Source organism: Sparus aurata, chromosome 18, assembly GCF_900880675.1.
Source record: "Sparus aurata chromosome 18, fSpaAur1.1, whole genome shotgun sequence".
Taxonomy (NCBI): domain Eukaryota; kingdom Metazoa; phylum Chordata; class Actinopteri; order Spariformes; family Sparidae; genus Sparus; species Sparus aurata.
Window position 1 is genome coordinate 25,326,299 of NC_044204.1, and position 17,036 is coordinate 25,343,334.

At 45.2% G+C, this 17,036-nt stretch overlaps 1 protein-coding gene across 50 annotated transcripts in view; it reads left to right on the forward strand.

Annotated features, from left to right (window-relative positions):
- The window catches only part of LOC115568600 (protocadherin gamma-C5-like), a 281,207-nt gene that overhangs the window by 261,029 nt on the left and 3,142 nt on the right, over positions 1–17,036 (forward strand). For 20 of the 50 annotated variants that reach the window (XM_030396086.1, XM_030396074.1, XM_030396070.1 and 17 more), the window contains 3 exons: positions 11,965–12,023; positions 13,186–13,239; positions 15,657–15,754. In XM_030396086.1, the coding sequence (XP_030251946.1) occupies positions 11,965–12,023; positions 13,186–13,239; positions 15,657–15,754 (211 nt within the window). Of the gene's footprint in view, positions 1–177; positions 3,060–4,090; positions 6,878–11,961; positions 12,024–13,185; positions 13,240–15,656; positions 15,755–17,036 lie in introns of those variants that run through there. The other 30 variants (XM_030396101.1, XM_030396095.1, XM_030396097.1 and 27 more) reach the window with 10 other exon arrangements.

Genomic DNA, 17,036 nt, shown 5'->3' on the forward strand with positions numbered 1-17,036 from the left:
TGTAACCAATACCTTTAATGACCAATTGTACTCAATACATTTACCGGACATTGTATTTGAATGAAGCTTAACATGATGGTATTTACGCATTAACAATCAAAGCCGAGGGAAATACTTTTGGTTTCAGTGAAAAATAATGTTAACAGTTGATATAATTTGTAAATACACGGGCTTGTATTTTAACACATATACGTACATTTCATTTACATAAGTCGTGGGAATGTTTATCAGCCTCTCCTGGTGGCTCACTTGCTCTGTGATGACAGTGCAAAAGGGGTTAGTGTGTCTTTAACGATGCTGCTCAGTTTTCCTCTCATTGGATGAGAGAGATGGAGGCTGTGCACCAATAGCAGTGAGAACTGTACAAAGAGATCTACTCCCTCCCCCATCCCATGCAGCTTCAGCACCAAACCACAATGCTCGGGGTGGGAGGAGAGTAGGTAAATGGCTCATATACTCGGAGTATAAGGTTATATTTTAATTACATTTTTGACAAAGAAGATGCATCTTTTTAACGGATTATGTACAAGCTGTCGGAGTATGGATTTTAACTCAATGGTCTTTGTTCTTGAGGAGTGGAAATGATGTGTTTTACTGAATCAGTGATGAGAAAGACAATAGGATACCGAGACTGGAGGTGGCAGGCGCTCTGGTGGCATCATTTCTTTCTCTTGTGGAGTACAATAAACGGACAGACTCGTTACAGCATCCCGGAGGAGCTGAAACAGGGCTCTGTGGTAGGAAATCTAGCCAAAGATCTGGGTTTGGGACTATCAGACATTTTTGACCGTAAGCTGCGTGTCGCCTCTGAGGCTGGTGAGCAGTATTTCAGTGTGGATGCGGGGAAGGGCGAGCTGGTGGTGAATGACAGAATAGACAGAGAGGCTTTATGCGGACAAAGCGCCAGCTGTGTTCTACCTCTGCAAGTGGTTATTGAGGACCCGTTACAGTTACACCGAATTGAGGTTGAAATAAGAGACATAAATGACAATTCTCCAAGTTTTCTTTCAAATGAATTATCTTTAAAAATAGCCGAATTAGCAGTTGTGGGCACGCGCTTTCCTTTGGAGAGCGCAACGGACCCCGACGTTGGGAGCAATTCACTGAAATCATATACTCTAAGTAAAAACGATTGTTGTTCACTTAAAATAAAAGAAATAGAGGGCGGTAAGACTGTTCCTGAACTTGTTTTAGAAAAGCCTTTAGATCGAGAGAGAAAAGCTGTTCACAAAATATTACTAACAGCTTTAGATGGCGGGAACCCGGTCAGATCTGGAACCTCACAAATAACTATAACTGTGCTCGACACCAATGATAATTTTCCAGTATTTGAAAAAAACCTTTACAAGGTATCTCTGGGTGAAAAAAGTATTAAGGGCGCTGTTATTATAAAACCCAAAGCGACAGATGCAGATGAAGGTTTAAATGGTGAAATTGAATTCTCATTTGGTTCTCGGACTCCAGATTCTGTATTGTCAATCTTTGATATGAACCCTTTAACGGGTGAAATCACATTGAAAGGAGAGTTAGACTATGAAACTACCAACTCGTATGACATCGATGTGACTGCTAAAGATAAAGGCAGCCCTGAAATGGAGGGTCACTGTCGCGTGCAGGTTGATGTTACAGATTTCAATGATAATGCTCCAGAAATCGTTTTCACTTCTCAGCCAAAGCCAGTACGTGAAGACGCACCAAGTGGCACTGTGGTAGCTTTGATCAGTGCACGAGACCTTGACTCCGGTGACAATGGTAAAGTAATACTACAGCTGCTCAAAGGGTCTCCATTTACTCTGAAACCATCTTTTTCTAATAATTACGCACTAGTTACCAGTGGAGCTTTAGATCGAGAAAATATCTCCGAGTATAATATTGAGATAACAGCCACTGATTCAGGCTCTCCTCCTCTGTCCAGTAAGAAAATGATACCTGTCCGCATCACTGATGTGAATGACAACCCTCCTATATTCTCTCAGCCCTCATATAATGTCTATTTAAAAGAGAATGGGGTAGCAGGGTCTATACTGTACTCAGTATCTGCGTCTGACCTGGACTTTGGCGAAAACGCTAAAATCTCTTACTCCATCCTGGACTCTAAAGTGCAGGACGTGTCTGTCTCCTCTTATGTTTACATCAACTCAGATAACGGCAGCATCTACAGCATGCACTCGTTTGACTATGAGAAGCTGAAGGTGTTTCAGATTCAGGTTCAGGCAAAGGACCAGGGCTCTCCGTCTCTCAGCAGCAACGCCACCGTCCATGTTTTTATCCTGGACCAGAACGACAATGCCCCCGCTGTTATTTACCCCTCCTCCGCTGCCCTGGGCTCCCTCTCTCATCAGAGGATGCCCCGCTCCGCGAAAGCGGGTCACCTGGTTACCAAGGTGACGGCCGTGGACGCTGACTCGGGCCATAACGCCTGGATCTCCTACAAACTGGCGGAGGCCACAGACGCCTCTCTGTTCACTGTCAATCTGTACACAGGGGAGGTGAGGACTAAACGCGCTGTGTCCGAGCAGGACGACTCCTCTCAGAGGCTGCTTATAGAGGTCAAGGACGACGGGGAACCGGTCCAGTCCGCCACCGTCACGGTGTCCATCCTGATGGAGGACGGCCTCCACGAGCCCATCTTAGACCTCCGACAGAAAGCGGCAGAGCCCAGCAAGAAAAACGGCAGAATCACCCTTTATTTGATTCTGTCTCTGGCCGCGGTGTCCGTGCTGTCTGTGCTGACTTTTCTCATCTTAGCGGTTAAATGCATCAGGAGCAGCAGAAGCAGCGGGAGTTGCTGCATGAGACGGAGCGACTGTGATGATTACAAGAACCCCAACAGAAACCTGCAGATTCAGCTCAACACTGACGGACCTATAAAGTACGTGGAGGTCCTGGGAGGAGACATGTTGTCTCAGAGTCAGTCCTTCAGGTCCTGTATGTCTCCGATGTCAGAGTACAGTGACTTCACTTTGATCAAACCCAGCAGCACAGCTGACTTTAAGGAGGTGATCAGTGTCCTGGATGCGTCTTTACCCGACAGCACCTGGACCTTTGAGAGCCAGCAGGTGAGCAGAGAACAGCAAAGCCCTGTGTAATGTGGTTTTTAGGATTAAAAGATTCCCACTAATTAAGTTTGTCTTCATATATATCTATATATTCATTATCAATGCTGGATTATTTATCGCGTGGTTATAGGTGACCATTGGAAATGTGTGTACTGACTCTCTTCAATAGAAACCACATCGAGGAACAAACTCGGTATAAATGGGAGTTTTTCGTTGCTAACATGGGGTCAGGACTAGGGTGGTTGTAATTCCTTTTCTTAAGCTCATGACAGGGCACATTTTTTATAATACATTTTATTCACTTTAGCTATCGATTAAAATAAAGTTTACACATACACATATGCACATACATATTGGGTGTGCTGTACTATGATAATGTGATACTGGTCACATCACTATCTTTCTTCGCAACACCTTTCATTGTCCAATTCATACTTTTTGTTTGATTGTTTGTTTGTTTGTTTGTATTGTTCACATAAATGCTTATTTTTGCGGTGTCTCATGGAACAAAAATATTATTTCTCCTAAATTGAGGCTACATAGCTTGAATCTTCAAACTGTGTGCAGCGTGGCAGTTCTGCAGTTACCATGAACTTTGAAACATTTTGTAGATTGAATGGGGCTTCGTAATAAAGTAAAGACAAACCTTCCTCTGAGGTACTCAGAGAAGACAGAAACCCAGTTTGGAAACCATGCCCCCCTGCGGATACAAATAGCATTGCTATAAATAACAGCTGCCTGAGTTTGACTGCGAGGAGTTCTCAATGAGAGCACGTGACTGAATCTTTCAATGAATCTTACTCAGTAAGATAACATCTATCCTTCATATTTATTCTTTCTTGGATCTTGTAAAAGTCCGTATTTCACAGTCATAACATATTCCTCCCTCTGTTATTCAAATCTCATTGTCCTCTCAAACTTTAAAAGGAGAATAAGTTGATCCTTGCTTGCCAGTGGAAGTGAAGCCACTGAAGAGTTTTCAGCCTGTGTGTGTGTGTGTGTGTGTGTGTTTGTGTGTGTGTGTGTGTGTGAGCTGTGTGACAGAGCTGGTCCAGCCCTTGTCTTCCAATGAGAGGGTAGGCCTCTGTGGCCTCTCCCCGCCCACGAGGGGAGTGAGGCGGAGGAGACAGAGCAGAGAGTTTCACTGGAGGCAGAAAGTACTCTGATTTTCGTTCTCGTTTTTCTTTTAAACTACGGCCGTCATGATCACTTCAAAACTTCCCATCGATCTGTTTTTAAAGCGGAAATGTTTACTATCACGCCCGGCAGCCTCGTTTTAACAGTACTATGGATACGTTACGGTGAAAGAAGTAGTTGAAAACTTTCCCGTTCTCCGATCCTCGGAGCGCAGCACAATGGACTCCAGACAGAGGAAGCGCTCCGGAGGAGGGAGGCTGTGGAGGCTCTACTTTTATCTCGCCTGCCTCTCCTCTGCGTCCGCTCAGCTCAGCTATTCTGTATCGGAGGAACTAAACCCGGGCTCTGTCGTTGGAAATATCGCTAAAGATTTGAGTCTCACTGCTGAGGGGATTGTTCAGAGGAGGTTACGGGTGGTCTCTGAATCCACAACGCAGTATTTTGAGGTAAAGCAGGCGACCGGAGAATTGGTTATTAAACAGAAGATTGACAGGGAGCAGATGTGCGAACTAAGTTCAACGTGTTCACTAAACCTTCAAATACTTCTGGAGAATCCTTTAGACATCCATCGCGTCGTGGTGGACATCCTGGATGTGAATGACAACTCACCGCAGTTTTCAACCAGCAACATTTCTTTGGAGATATCAGAGGCGGCCGCGCCGGGCACCAAGTTCCGCTTGGAGAGCGCACACGATCCAGACATGGGGACCAACTCGTTACGCACTTACCATCTCGCAACAAATGACTTTTTTATTTTGAAAGTGGAAACTAAAAGTGACGGCAGCAAGTTTCCAGAGCTAGTTGTGGATAAGGCTTTGGACAGGGAGACGCAGGCCTCGTTTCGCCTGATGCTCACTGCTGTGGATGGGGGTCAGCCAGAGAAATCTGGCTCAACACTTCTGCTCATTAAAATTCTGGATGTAAATGACAATGCGCCCGTCTTTGACGAGCCGGTCAAGAGAGTTAGGCTATTAGAGAATGTTACACGGGGCACTTTAGTAACGAAATTGAATGCGACTGACGCGGATTCGGGGAGCAACGGGGACATATCTTTCCTGTTTAGTAAATACACACCGGAAGGCGTTCGCAGCCTTTTCAGTGTGGATCCTAAAAGCGGAGAGCTCAGTGTGAAGGGTGTTGTGGATTATGAGAAAGCTGCTGCATACCACATCACAGTGCAGGCCAGAGATGGAGGCTCTCCCGCTATGGAGGGCTCCTGTAACGTCATAGTGGACGTCATTGATGTGAATGACCACGCGCCAGAGGTGACACTGACATCAGTGCACAGTCCTGTTAGAGAGGACTCCGCACCAGGGACTGTGATAGCATACATAAGTACACGGGACCTGGACTCTGGTTTGAATGGGAAGGTTACAGTAACCGTCCAACCAGGTTTGCCATTCAAACTAAATTCACCTTATGAAAAGCACTACAGCCTCATTACTGCTGGAAACCTGGACCGTGAGACTGTGGCAGAGTACACAGTGGTCATCAAGGCCACTGATGCTGGTTCCCCTCCCCTTTCATCACAAATCACCTTTGTGGTGGAGCTCTCTGATGTAAATGACAATGCCCCCATCTTCTCCCAGCCCTCATACTCTGTGGACATCCCAGAGAACAATGCTCCCAGTGCCCCCATCGCTGTGGTTTCAGCCACCGATCCAGATGTAGGTGACAATGCTCGCATCTCCTACTCCATCCTTCCTACTATGGTCCAGGGCTCACCTATCTCTTCTTATGTCTACATTAACCCAGAGAGCGGCTACATCTACAGCATGCGCTCTCTGGATCATGAACAGCTTAACGCTTTCCATGTTGAGGTGCAGGCCCGGGATGCAGGGGTGCCCCAGCGGACAGCCAACGTCACCGTACATGTTTTTGTGGTGGATGTAAATGACAATGCACCAGTGATTGTACACCCTGCCTACCCAAAAGACAAAAGGTTAGAGCTCACTGTGCCCCCATCTGCTGTCCCAGGCCACCTCATAAATAAACTTGTAGGGGTGGATGCAGACAGTGGGCACAATGCATGGCTGTTTTATTCCATTGCCCCTGGACCAAATGCTGGCATGTTCCGTATTGGTGCCCACAGCGGTGAGCTCCGCACAGCCCGCAAGTGGGCTGAGGAGGAAGAGGGCTCGGCTTATGACATCATGGTCATAATTCAGGACAACGGCGACCCGCCGAAGTCCAGTTCTGTAAACATTACAGTAACTGTGGATGAGAAGGGCACGGCCATCGATGCTCCAGCAAGCCCTCGTCACCCACCCTTCTACCACCGCTCTGGGATGTCAGACATCACCCTGTACCTGATCATCTCTCTAGCTTGTGTATCAGCTGTGTCCTTCATCACCTTTGTTGTTGTCATCGTACGCTGCCTACGGCACCGTGGCCCAGGAATAGGAGGCTCCGACTGCTGCTGCTATGGTCGCCACAGATCCAGCCGCTACCATCAGAGGCCCAGCAAGGACCTGCACCTGCAAATCAATACTGATGGACCCATACGCTATATGGAGGTTGTGGGAGGCTCCCAGGATCCACACACACGCACCTACAGACCCTGCTACTCCACCATATCCAGCCGAAGTGACTTTGTATTTATGAAGCAACCCATGCTGAGTCATAACAACACGCTCAACACGACACTCAGCAGGAAGTACCTTATGAACTCAGCCTGTGAGGTGAGGGATTACATGGGAGAACAAGCATGGCATTAGTGAGATATGCCATTGCGGGATAGGACCAATACATGTGTTTCATGATTTATAGACATGTTTGAGAAATGCATGAAGTTTCTCATGAAATGTTTATCACATGCACTGTTGATATTTTGATGGTATATTGATACCATGAGTGCGTTCATCAAAGTTTTGATGCTTTGACTCATGACAGTAGAGTGCTACCCTAGATATTCTCAGTCACGTAGCTCTGCAGTATTTTATCTGAGAGTCAGCTTGCTCCAGCACAAAGATCCCTCTCTCTACATGGCACAAAAGCTCTTAGAGCTTTGTTGTCCTACTAGACAGGTTTGGGTTTAATATTTAATCTGGCCTCGGGATAGGAATTGTGGTTACTATCTCTGAATTCCATAACTGAACTGGCAGAGAGGATCTGTTCTTAATGGATAAGGGAGATACAGATACAGTCAGGCAGAGAGAACATAGTTGGAGATGGTTGAAGAAAAGGCAAAGAGAGGGGAAAGGGGGGAACATAAGTGCTCCTAACAGATGGAGAGGAGGAGACAAACAGATGAAAATAGGTCCTGCAGTGTTGGCTCAGTGGAATGGCTGGGAGACAGGGGAGAACAGGATGACAGAGGGAGAGATGGGGTTGAAGGAGAGGAAAAGGGCCAAGCAAAGAACATGGTGAGAGGGGTGGGGAGGAAAGAGTCAAAGAATAAAGCAGTAGCTGAAAAACAGGAATTCATGGGGTCAGTGGCCTGACCCCTGACTTCCTGTTGTCCTCTGAACCTTTGGTGATTGGTTCCAGGACTCAGCATCACATGAGCCAGGCTGTTCTCACATCCTTTGGCAAAAATGGCACTTTCTTTTCTATGTGTTCCGAGTGGGGTGTGAAAAAAGGTTAGCAAATGGAATAATAGCATGAATGAGACACAGACAACCCATTTAGGGTTTTAATGCAGTGGAGGCAGTGTTAGAGGCAGGGATAGAAAATGGCTGACAGTACTGTCACTAGGATGAGTCAGTTTAGGGGACTTCAATGAAAAAATAAGTTTAAGGTTTTTAATCACTTTTCAAGTCCACTCATCTTCAGGGTTCATTCCCAGTCATGTTTAATGTATGATTGAAGGTGACTGGTAAAAACCATTTCTTCACCACACAACAGGATTTGTATCCTGATGTGTGTTTAATAACCATGCGAATCTCCTGTTTCTCATGAGTCTGTATTAAATATCCATTTTCTCTGTGCTGAATTAGGTTGGCCCTGAGGTCAGCAGGGTACCATCTGTCTCCCTGCTCTAGTGACACGTGTGCAAATAGGACAACAGAGAAAAAAGAGATAGAGGGATGGATAAAAGGAAAAGGAAGGATTGCTTTTACGCACGTGTGCCGAAGCGACAGACTGCACGGACTATAATGGCCTTTAGAGCAGGAGCTATCACTGTGGGTGTTTATATGCCTGCTTGTGTACAGAGGAGCCCTCCAGTAGTGTGTAATTTTAGAAGGACCCTGGGGCCTTAGTGCCCGATTGTCTGTCACTTCCCACTCCCCAGAGATCCCAGAGTTGGGATCCTCCATTCATTTGCTGTGTGCCATTTTGGCATGCTTTATTTAAGCAGGTGCTGACACAGAAACTTTATGAAAAAATTATGTTTTTTCTCCTGAAACACTAGCAACCACAGTTATACAGTTTCTTTGCACTCAACATGTAAATCTTTGCATCAAAAGGGAAATATTCCCATGATGAAACAGATTTCCATTTCAGTGGACAAAGTAAATATCATATAATCCTGATGTCGTGAGTCTGACTCACTGACTGATTTGCCTGTTATCACTTGCACTTCTATTTCCTGTTATTCAGTTATTCCCCTCTCTGCACTTATGGAATCCTAGTTTTAAACCAGGATGTGAAAAACACCATGACCGTGTGTCAGTTTTCACTCTTTGAGTCCGTGCGACTTCATAAGGGTTGGCACGTGCACTGAGATTGGCCAAGTGTTTTGTAAATATGCATTCTTTTATGGATGATAAGGCTAAACATGCGACAAACTGGCTCATGCAGTTCATTCAGGAAAACTGTCCTCAGGGCTTTTGTCAGTTGAGTCACGATGTTTGTTTAAGGGAGAGGAATATTAAAATCAACACCACACATGGTGCTCTGTCTCGGTGCTCAGCGCTTCCCTAATATGATAGTAATGATCCAACAGTGTAAGGGAGACAGCATCTTAGTGGTTAAGTATACTGTTTTAAAAATACATTTTCAGGTTTCTATTGGTCTAATCATTGCTGAGAATTGAGAAGAGAGTGAATGTATGCCTGTGTGCTGACGGTTTTTTATGGTGTGGCGCGTATGTGTGCGTACGTTGAAGGTTATCAGAGCTACAGAACAGACACGACTTCCTCTTTTCAGACAGAGCACCAGCTGCAGTCCAGCCTCAGCTCTTTTAACGCTAATACGATTTGTGTGTGCGTGGTAGGAAACTGAATCTTCCACAAAGGGTACCAGATGGACCTGTGTGAAGTGTTTGTGTGTGTTGTATTGTTTTCCACCCCTATCAGAGAGAGAGAGAAAGAGAGAGAGAGAAAGGGATGAGATTGCATTGATTTTCTTTTGTACACCTGGATAAATCTTTTTGTAACACAATAGAGACTTGGTTAAGCAGTAAACCAGATGTTTTAGCAAAGTTCACATTCACTTGCCTCGAAATATGGTGGATGAGGCCCAGATGTCCACATGTGCTGCTAAGTCCAGCTTATACCCTCTGATGAATCCAGTGCTCACATGATGAATATCCATCTCATCCCTTTACATGATAGTACTTCAGCTGACAGACACCGTGTTGCCATTTGCTCAGTCAGGTTGTAATTCACCTGGGGATCCCTCAAAGCTCTTACAGCTGTAAAGGAAGCAGACTGACAGTGTTTAAAGCTTCCACGCTGGTATGAAAGTCTTTCTATTGAATGAGAATTCAGGCCAACAGAACTGTAATCTCTTCCACTGGCTAGTCTCGCTGAGTAGACTATTTGACCCTTTCTCTGTAGCTCCTGCCCTTAACTTGTACTGTGGAAAAAATAGCTTTGTACATTTTCAACATCTTGATCATCTATCTGAAGGGATCAACTCACTTCAGAGACTACGTAACAAAATAAAAAGCACTTCTAAAGATTCTCGGATAATTTGAGCTAGAGTCCAATTACATTTTGATCCGTGCCTGCATGCCATTAAACCTGGCTTGGGGTTTGTTTTCCCTGGCAACTCATGTTGTCTAAACCACCTTGAGAATTCAGCAACTCTTAACAGTTTGTGGTCCAGTTCATTGAAAGGTTGAACTCCCTCAGTTTGTCTTTCTTCTTAAGCAGAGAATAGTTGCATTTGTATGGACATTACCTGTCTGTTTGTTCCGTGTAACGAAGCAAGTAGGATAAGAGCACATGAGGTGTTTACCTTAAGCTAGCAGTGCAGCCCAGTCAGCCCGTTACTCTTTATTCTCCATGCCTGCGGTGGGATCTGACCTTGGAAATGACAAGCGTGTGTCCGTGAGCATTTGTGTGGTGAGAACGAGTCACACAGCTGGAATGCTGGGCCCCTCGGTGGATGTTTGCCTCCACACAGGGCTGATCTTTTTTCTCTCCCTACCAAAGCTCAGACAGACTCATGTGCCCACGCACATAAACTCATCTCCCAGTCCATTTTTAGATAAACATCGACCAAGCTCTGCTATGAAGAAGAGGTCAGACTTGCCCTCTTCATCTCATCCTCAACCTCTATCTTTTCATATTAGTAATGATGACAGCCTCTGAGTTCTGGCATTGGAATGTGTTAGGAGGACATAACCGAGCAGACTTTTTTTTTTTTTTCCTATTTCCAAATGTTGAAGACGGAACTGATTGTGTTGAGTTACCACTAAGATGAAACAGACCCTTCTATAGATAACACTGAATCTGAATCCACTGCCAAATGTTTTTGTATTGTTGAATGAAAACTGATGGCTATGTTGCCTCATTATCATACACACTTCCCCCATGGCCTTCACCGGTCTGTAGACCAGACGATACCACACTTCCTTCTTTTGCAAGCTTATTTATGTCGATGTTGATTTCTTACTAATTCTTTTTTTGTGGCGAGGCACTCACTTGTTTTTTCTGCATGGATACTGAACACTATTCCCCCTTTTCACTTGTTCTTTTTGTGCATCCACTAAATTACAGTATATTTGTCTCTTAACAGTAGATGCTCCAGTTTATCCTCCAGTACTGTTCTTTTTGTGTAGTTGTGTTTTGAGGGATTTTCTCCTTGTGTTTACTCCCCTGCTCTCTCACTTCGTCCCATTGCTCCCTCGGGTAGAACAGCTCTTTTAATAATGCAGCACATCATCCCGCTGGCCTTGCTCTCCCGGGAGCTCTTGTGTCGATTAGGCGGCAGAATCTGGAGCCAAGCCAAGAGGTCTATTCACCGCATCACTGCACAACAAGAGAGCCTGAGAGAGAGGGGAAGAGCTAGAGAGATGGAGGAGACATGGTGGCATGGTCAGTGAGGTAGAGATTGGACAAGTGTGCAATGGGCTTGGAGACATTAATAGAGAGCAGCAAGGACAGGTAGATATGAGAGAGGCTTTTATCACTGCAGAGCCATCATTCTAGCCTAAATTCTTCTTCTTTGATTCATTTTCTGGCTTCATGGTTCATTTCTTATTACACTGTTTATAGCTTTTTTCTCATTTATGTGATCATGTGGTTCTTTTCTTTGATAATTTCTGCCTTTTGTTTGTAGCTGTGAGTCCCATTTTATCAGCAAAGCCCCAGTCTGTTTGTTTATAAGCGTGTGTGTGTGCGTGTGTGCGTGTGTTCCTCTGCAGCATTTTATGCTCCACAGCTTTTGGAACAACATGGATGCCTGAGCATACAGATATTTGTTGACATTTGTTGTAACCCTTTATTGAGTGTCACTGAAAAACTGAAAAAGACTCTTTCTAGATCACAGACAGACACACACCATGACACACAGAACAAGGTTACACCTCAGAAACGTCTCACTGTTGTTGCAATGAAACATCCAGTTCATGTTGCATCTTCTGTTCTCTTCACAGCAAAAGCCTCCCAACAACGACTGGCGCTTCACACAGGGGCAGAGACCCGGACCTAGCGGGTGAGTAAACTGACACACACACACACACACACACACACACACACACACACACACACACACACACACACACACACACACACACACACACACACACACACACACACACACACACAGTTAAAATGCCCAGTGAGTGAAGGACATGTTGCTGTGCTGCACAAGGCGAACTTATCGTAAAGATAGAGGGAGTGATGAAGGATGAGGAATTAAAAAAGTGGGGGATGGTGGATAGAGAGTGCTGTAACCATAAGAACTGGCTGCTGATTGTAAAGCAGGGATGACTTTAAAGTCACAATGCAAACATCTGAACCGGACTTTTAGTCACGCTGTAGTGATGATGCATATTTTTTCACTGCATGATTCTGCTCAGTGAATTCAGACTGTTGATTTACACTCCTGACTGAGCATCTCTGCCTGTTTCCAGGCTGCTCTATAAAATGGCTGCCGCAGCTTCCACTCCCCCTCCCCCTCCTCCTCCTGCTCCTCCTGTTCCTCTCCTCTCTGCGCTCTCTGAGCCTGTGCGCCATCACTCAGTACTACTGATGAGGGACGGCGACCAGAGCTAGTGGGGGGATGGGACAGCGTATTTATCCTTCTTGCTCTCTCTTCACACACTGATATCTGAGAGCTCGCACTGACTAGTTCCATCACATTTAATTTCAACACCTGTGACTCGTCCGTTAAACGACACTAGATGAATTGTGTTCCTGTATTTCAGTTGTGTGTTTAACTGAGCTTTTGTGTTGATGGTTGACGATGCTATTTGTCGATACTCTGTGGGCTCAAACGGGGCGCGTGCAGTTTTCACAACAATGATTGCACAACACATTCTGTGAGTCAAGGCTTTTCCCTGAAACATACCAGCTGGGGCAGAACACTCCTATGAGCCAAGTCAGGAAAATGTTAGACACACAAACACACGGCACCGTCGTTATGGAATACCACAGGGAGTTCGGACACATTGGAACTGATTCATGTTGGCGGTGGAGAAAAAATAAGCCTAACTCTCTCCATCGCTGGTATTTTAAATGGACATGACAGACTCAACATATTTTCCACTGATTTCAAGAGCACAACATCGCAGCAGTTTCCTTTTCCTTAGACTAACCCCAACTTTCAAATTCACAATGATTCTTTCAGACTGTATAACTTGTTGTGTTTTTAGTCCCCACATGCCATACGGTACACACATACGATGGACTCCGAAGGATGGGACAAGGTACCTATTTAGATGTAGACTGTATTTGGTCATTTTCTATCCTTAGTAGCTGATCAGTGTTAAGTTTTGTTCACTCCCTGGCCTGATCCCACATCAGCTGATAAGGGCAGAGAGTGGCTAAAATATTTTAAATAGTGCACTGCAGTTGAGTGCTGTGCTGTGTGTAGATGTACCTAACCTATAGCTTCTGTTAGTCTCCCTAAAAGTTTGATGGGGTTTGTTGATCGATGTGCATAGGCCACAATGCCTGCTGTGGCGTAGAAAGGACTGTGACACTTTTGAGTTTGCGTGCAGTGTTTTGTAGATTTGTAATGCATTGTATGTGTGCTCTACATCTGGTCATTATAGCGTGAGAGCTCTTGTTTTTTCTCTTTCTAGAGAGACTTGCTTACCGTACAGTGTTGCCTTCGATGTTCGTCTGTGATGGTTGTAGCTCAATCACCACCCACATTTGGCTTCTTCATGTGAATGATCCAGCTAAAGGAACAAAGCCGAGACAATGCAGACAGCTGTCTCGTGATTGATTACTTTAAAAAGCCTGTTGGCGGTTAAAAAAGTACCTCCATGAAGGAAACAGTTCTCCACTTTAAACTCCTGTGGTCAACATGCAGATGAGACAAATGTCAGCATGGTCACCATGTGACTGGCTAAATGGCCTCCAGCTAAATTATCAAGTTAAAGTCTAGAAGGTTTTCTGCAAAACAACAAGGGGAGCCACCCGTAGACATTTAAGATGTCATGTAAGGTTGCAGAGGAAGCACGATAGCCCTGTCTGGCCAACCACAGACATCCCTCTGGAACACATTTCACAATCAGGAAGTGATAACCCTGACCACAGGAAGCGCTTTACACAACCACAGGATGTGATAACTACAGAGAGATGCTAATTTAGCACAAATGAAGCATTCCCTTTTATCTTAAGTGATATGAAGAGAGGCACAAAATGGCTGCCCCTGGCTCCAGGGACCTTACTTTTACCCAGCCTGTTTCTCATTGGTTGCCTGGCACAGGACGTACATGTTTCTTTCCCTCGGTCTCTCTCTGGCACTGAACTGAAAACCACTTCAGAGTTTTGGCAGTGAGACCTGGCAACCTGCTCTTAAACAAATTGCTGTTTTTTTGTTAGAATTCCTTTTCACTTTTTCCCCTCACTGTGTCCTTTACTTTCTTTTAAGAGTGGACCAATTTATGCAGGAGTTCATTTTTTGTTAGCGTTAAATAAAAAAGAGCGTCCCTCTCCACATCCCATGCATTTAACACAATATCTATTACATACATTCCAGCTTCCCTCATTGATTACCACAGCCTTTATTTGTGAGGAAGATGAACCTGAAACCTCTGTGTCCTTTTAATCCCTGATGTGTTGTTTACTATCCTCTTTGGAGCTGTATACTTCACTGCAACCTCTTACCCATGTCCCTGTGGGATAATGATCCTCTGCTAAATGCCCTCAGTTGGTTTGTTATACCCCAAACAGTCAAATAAACCAATATATTGCATACACAGAAGCAAAATTCAAGAGGTTCAGAGAGTAGTTCAGACCATAAATAGTGATTTTCTCTGGAACAACTCTAAAAGCAGCATCCATGGTGGTTTTATCTGATTTACTGTGACTTTGTTGCAAGTAGCAGTTTTTGTTTTTTCTTATTTTTCTTTTTACATAGTGTACAAGCAGGGAGGATATATCACACTGACGTGCAGTAAAAAAAGAAGATAAGGCTTTATTAGCACTTTGGGAGAAAGAGCAAAGCTGGGATTAAAGCACCGTGACCCAGTTGTCAGTTGTAGGGGTTGTGTTGGTGTGTCACAAGTGTGGGAAAGGAAATAAGTAGGTGGGTTTAATAGATCGGAGGTCTGCTTTCTCCTCTGTTGCCCCACATGCAAATTGCAGACTGTAAGTAAAACAAGCCTTTGAAGGTGAAGTTTGCCCAGATGGAAATGTTCAGTGCTCACTGAGCGCTGCATGTGTGACTATGCAGACAGCTATTTCCTTTAAAGGTGGCTTCATTAAATATTTAATCAGATTTACTAGACGGCGCAGTGCTCATGGTCATTATGGAGAAAGAGAGAGAGAGAGTGAATGTTGCTCGGTGTTTACTGTGTGTGAGTGTGCGAACACGCTTGCTACTGTGCGTCTGTGTGCAGACACAATTTGCAAATGCCTTAAAGAGAGTGTGTTAAAGAGTGCGCCTTTGTGTGCGACACGCCCTGTTTTGTATACTATACCTTGTTATCCTTGCCGAGGTCTCCTCAGGCTGTGTGCCTTTGCCATCAGCTGCTTTGCCTTTACATCATAAACCACCAACTGTTAAAACCAGTCAGCTAACCACACACACACACACACACACACACACTCACAATGCAGTGGAGGAGCCACTAGTTGTTTACAGTTGTTTCTTTCCTCGTTTTCGCCACAGGGCAACTGGAGGACCCGAGGTTGCCATGGGAACTGGCCCCTGGCCCCAGCCCCCAACTGAGGCGGAGCAGCTCCAGGCCCTGATGGCTGCAGCTAACGGTGAGTCCTATACCACCTCTTCTTCTTTCTGCCTTTCTATCAACTCATCCTCTCTTTTCCACATCGATGTCTGTCTTTCATAAGCCAAGCGAGGGTGTGCATGAGCGGGGGCAGGTTATTTAGTTTCCTGTTTGGTTGGAGGGCAAATGGCCAGACCTGCTCATTGATAAAGCCTCACTGTGCCCACATTGATGTTTCCATGGGGTTACGTGCGCTAAAAAAGCATCCAGAGGAAGCCTCATATGATATCCAGACGCCGGACGTCACTACCTGCAGTTCCTCAGACGAACAGTCCAGTTTGATGTGTTGAACTGAATAACATAAGAGAGATGCATGTTTCCACTGCACACATGAGTCACATGCAGAGTGTTTTTATCATAAACAGATGGCTAAAGAGCAACATGAACAGTTATGTAATATGCAACTTGCAGGTTCACACATAGCCATAGATTCCCATGTTTCAGAAAGTGTCTACGGTCCTATTTCTCTGTTCCTGCAGTGACTAGCACTGAGGGGAACACAGTGATTCATCTTTGGGCTGGTACTGTGGAAGCCTTCGTAATAACCTGGAAAAATACACATCGAGGGGGCTGAGCAACACAACATACAGCGACAGTCTAACACAAAATACGCAGAGATGATGCAGGGACAAACTCAACAAGACGTATTACCTCATAGACCCAAGTCATTGTTTCCACTGTTATTTTAACCATTTGACACATCACACCGCCCTCCCCCCTCTTCACACACACCCTGCCCCCACTTGGACACTGCACCGGACATGGTGTGAAATTTTTCCATTGTAGTGAACAGGGAGACAGAAAAGACAGAGAGGGAGAACGGCTCTGTCTTGGGCTACGTTGTGACCGGCATGTCAGCACAAAGTTAGATAGAAGGAGCAGTCGGTGCCATCAGGACGGATAGAGCCAACAGTGCATGTGATAAACAATGAAGGTCGTCTCCGTCTCCTCTAAACTTAATGTCACTGTATTGATAAGCACAACGCAATGAATTAATAAAGCGCTGTGCTAGAGCAGAAAGAGTATTGAAACGTAATGCGTTCCGTCACTGCTTTGGCTTTTTTGGAGGCCAGTGTGCTCATGTGTGTTTATATAGGCTGAGAGGAGCTACAGGATTGGGGGAGGGAGCGTTTGTGTCTCTGGCTCTGCAATGCAGGGGCTGTGGGAGAATTATGAGCTGAGCAGCTACGTCATGCTCGTGCACATACTCACTCAGGGCCGGCGTGATAGAAAACCAGAAGGCAGAGGAGTTTGCTGGGGAG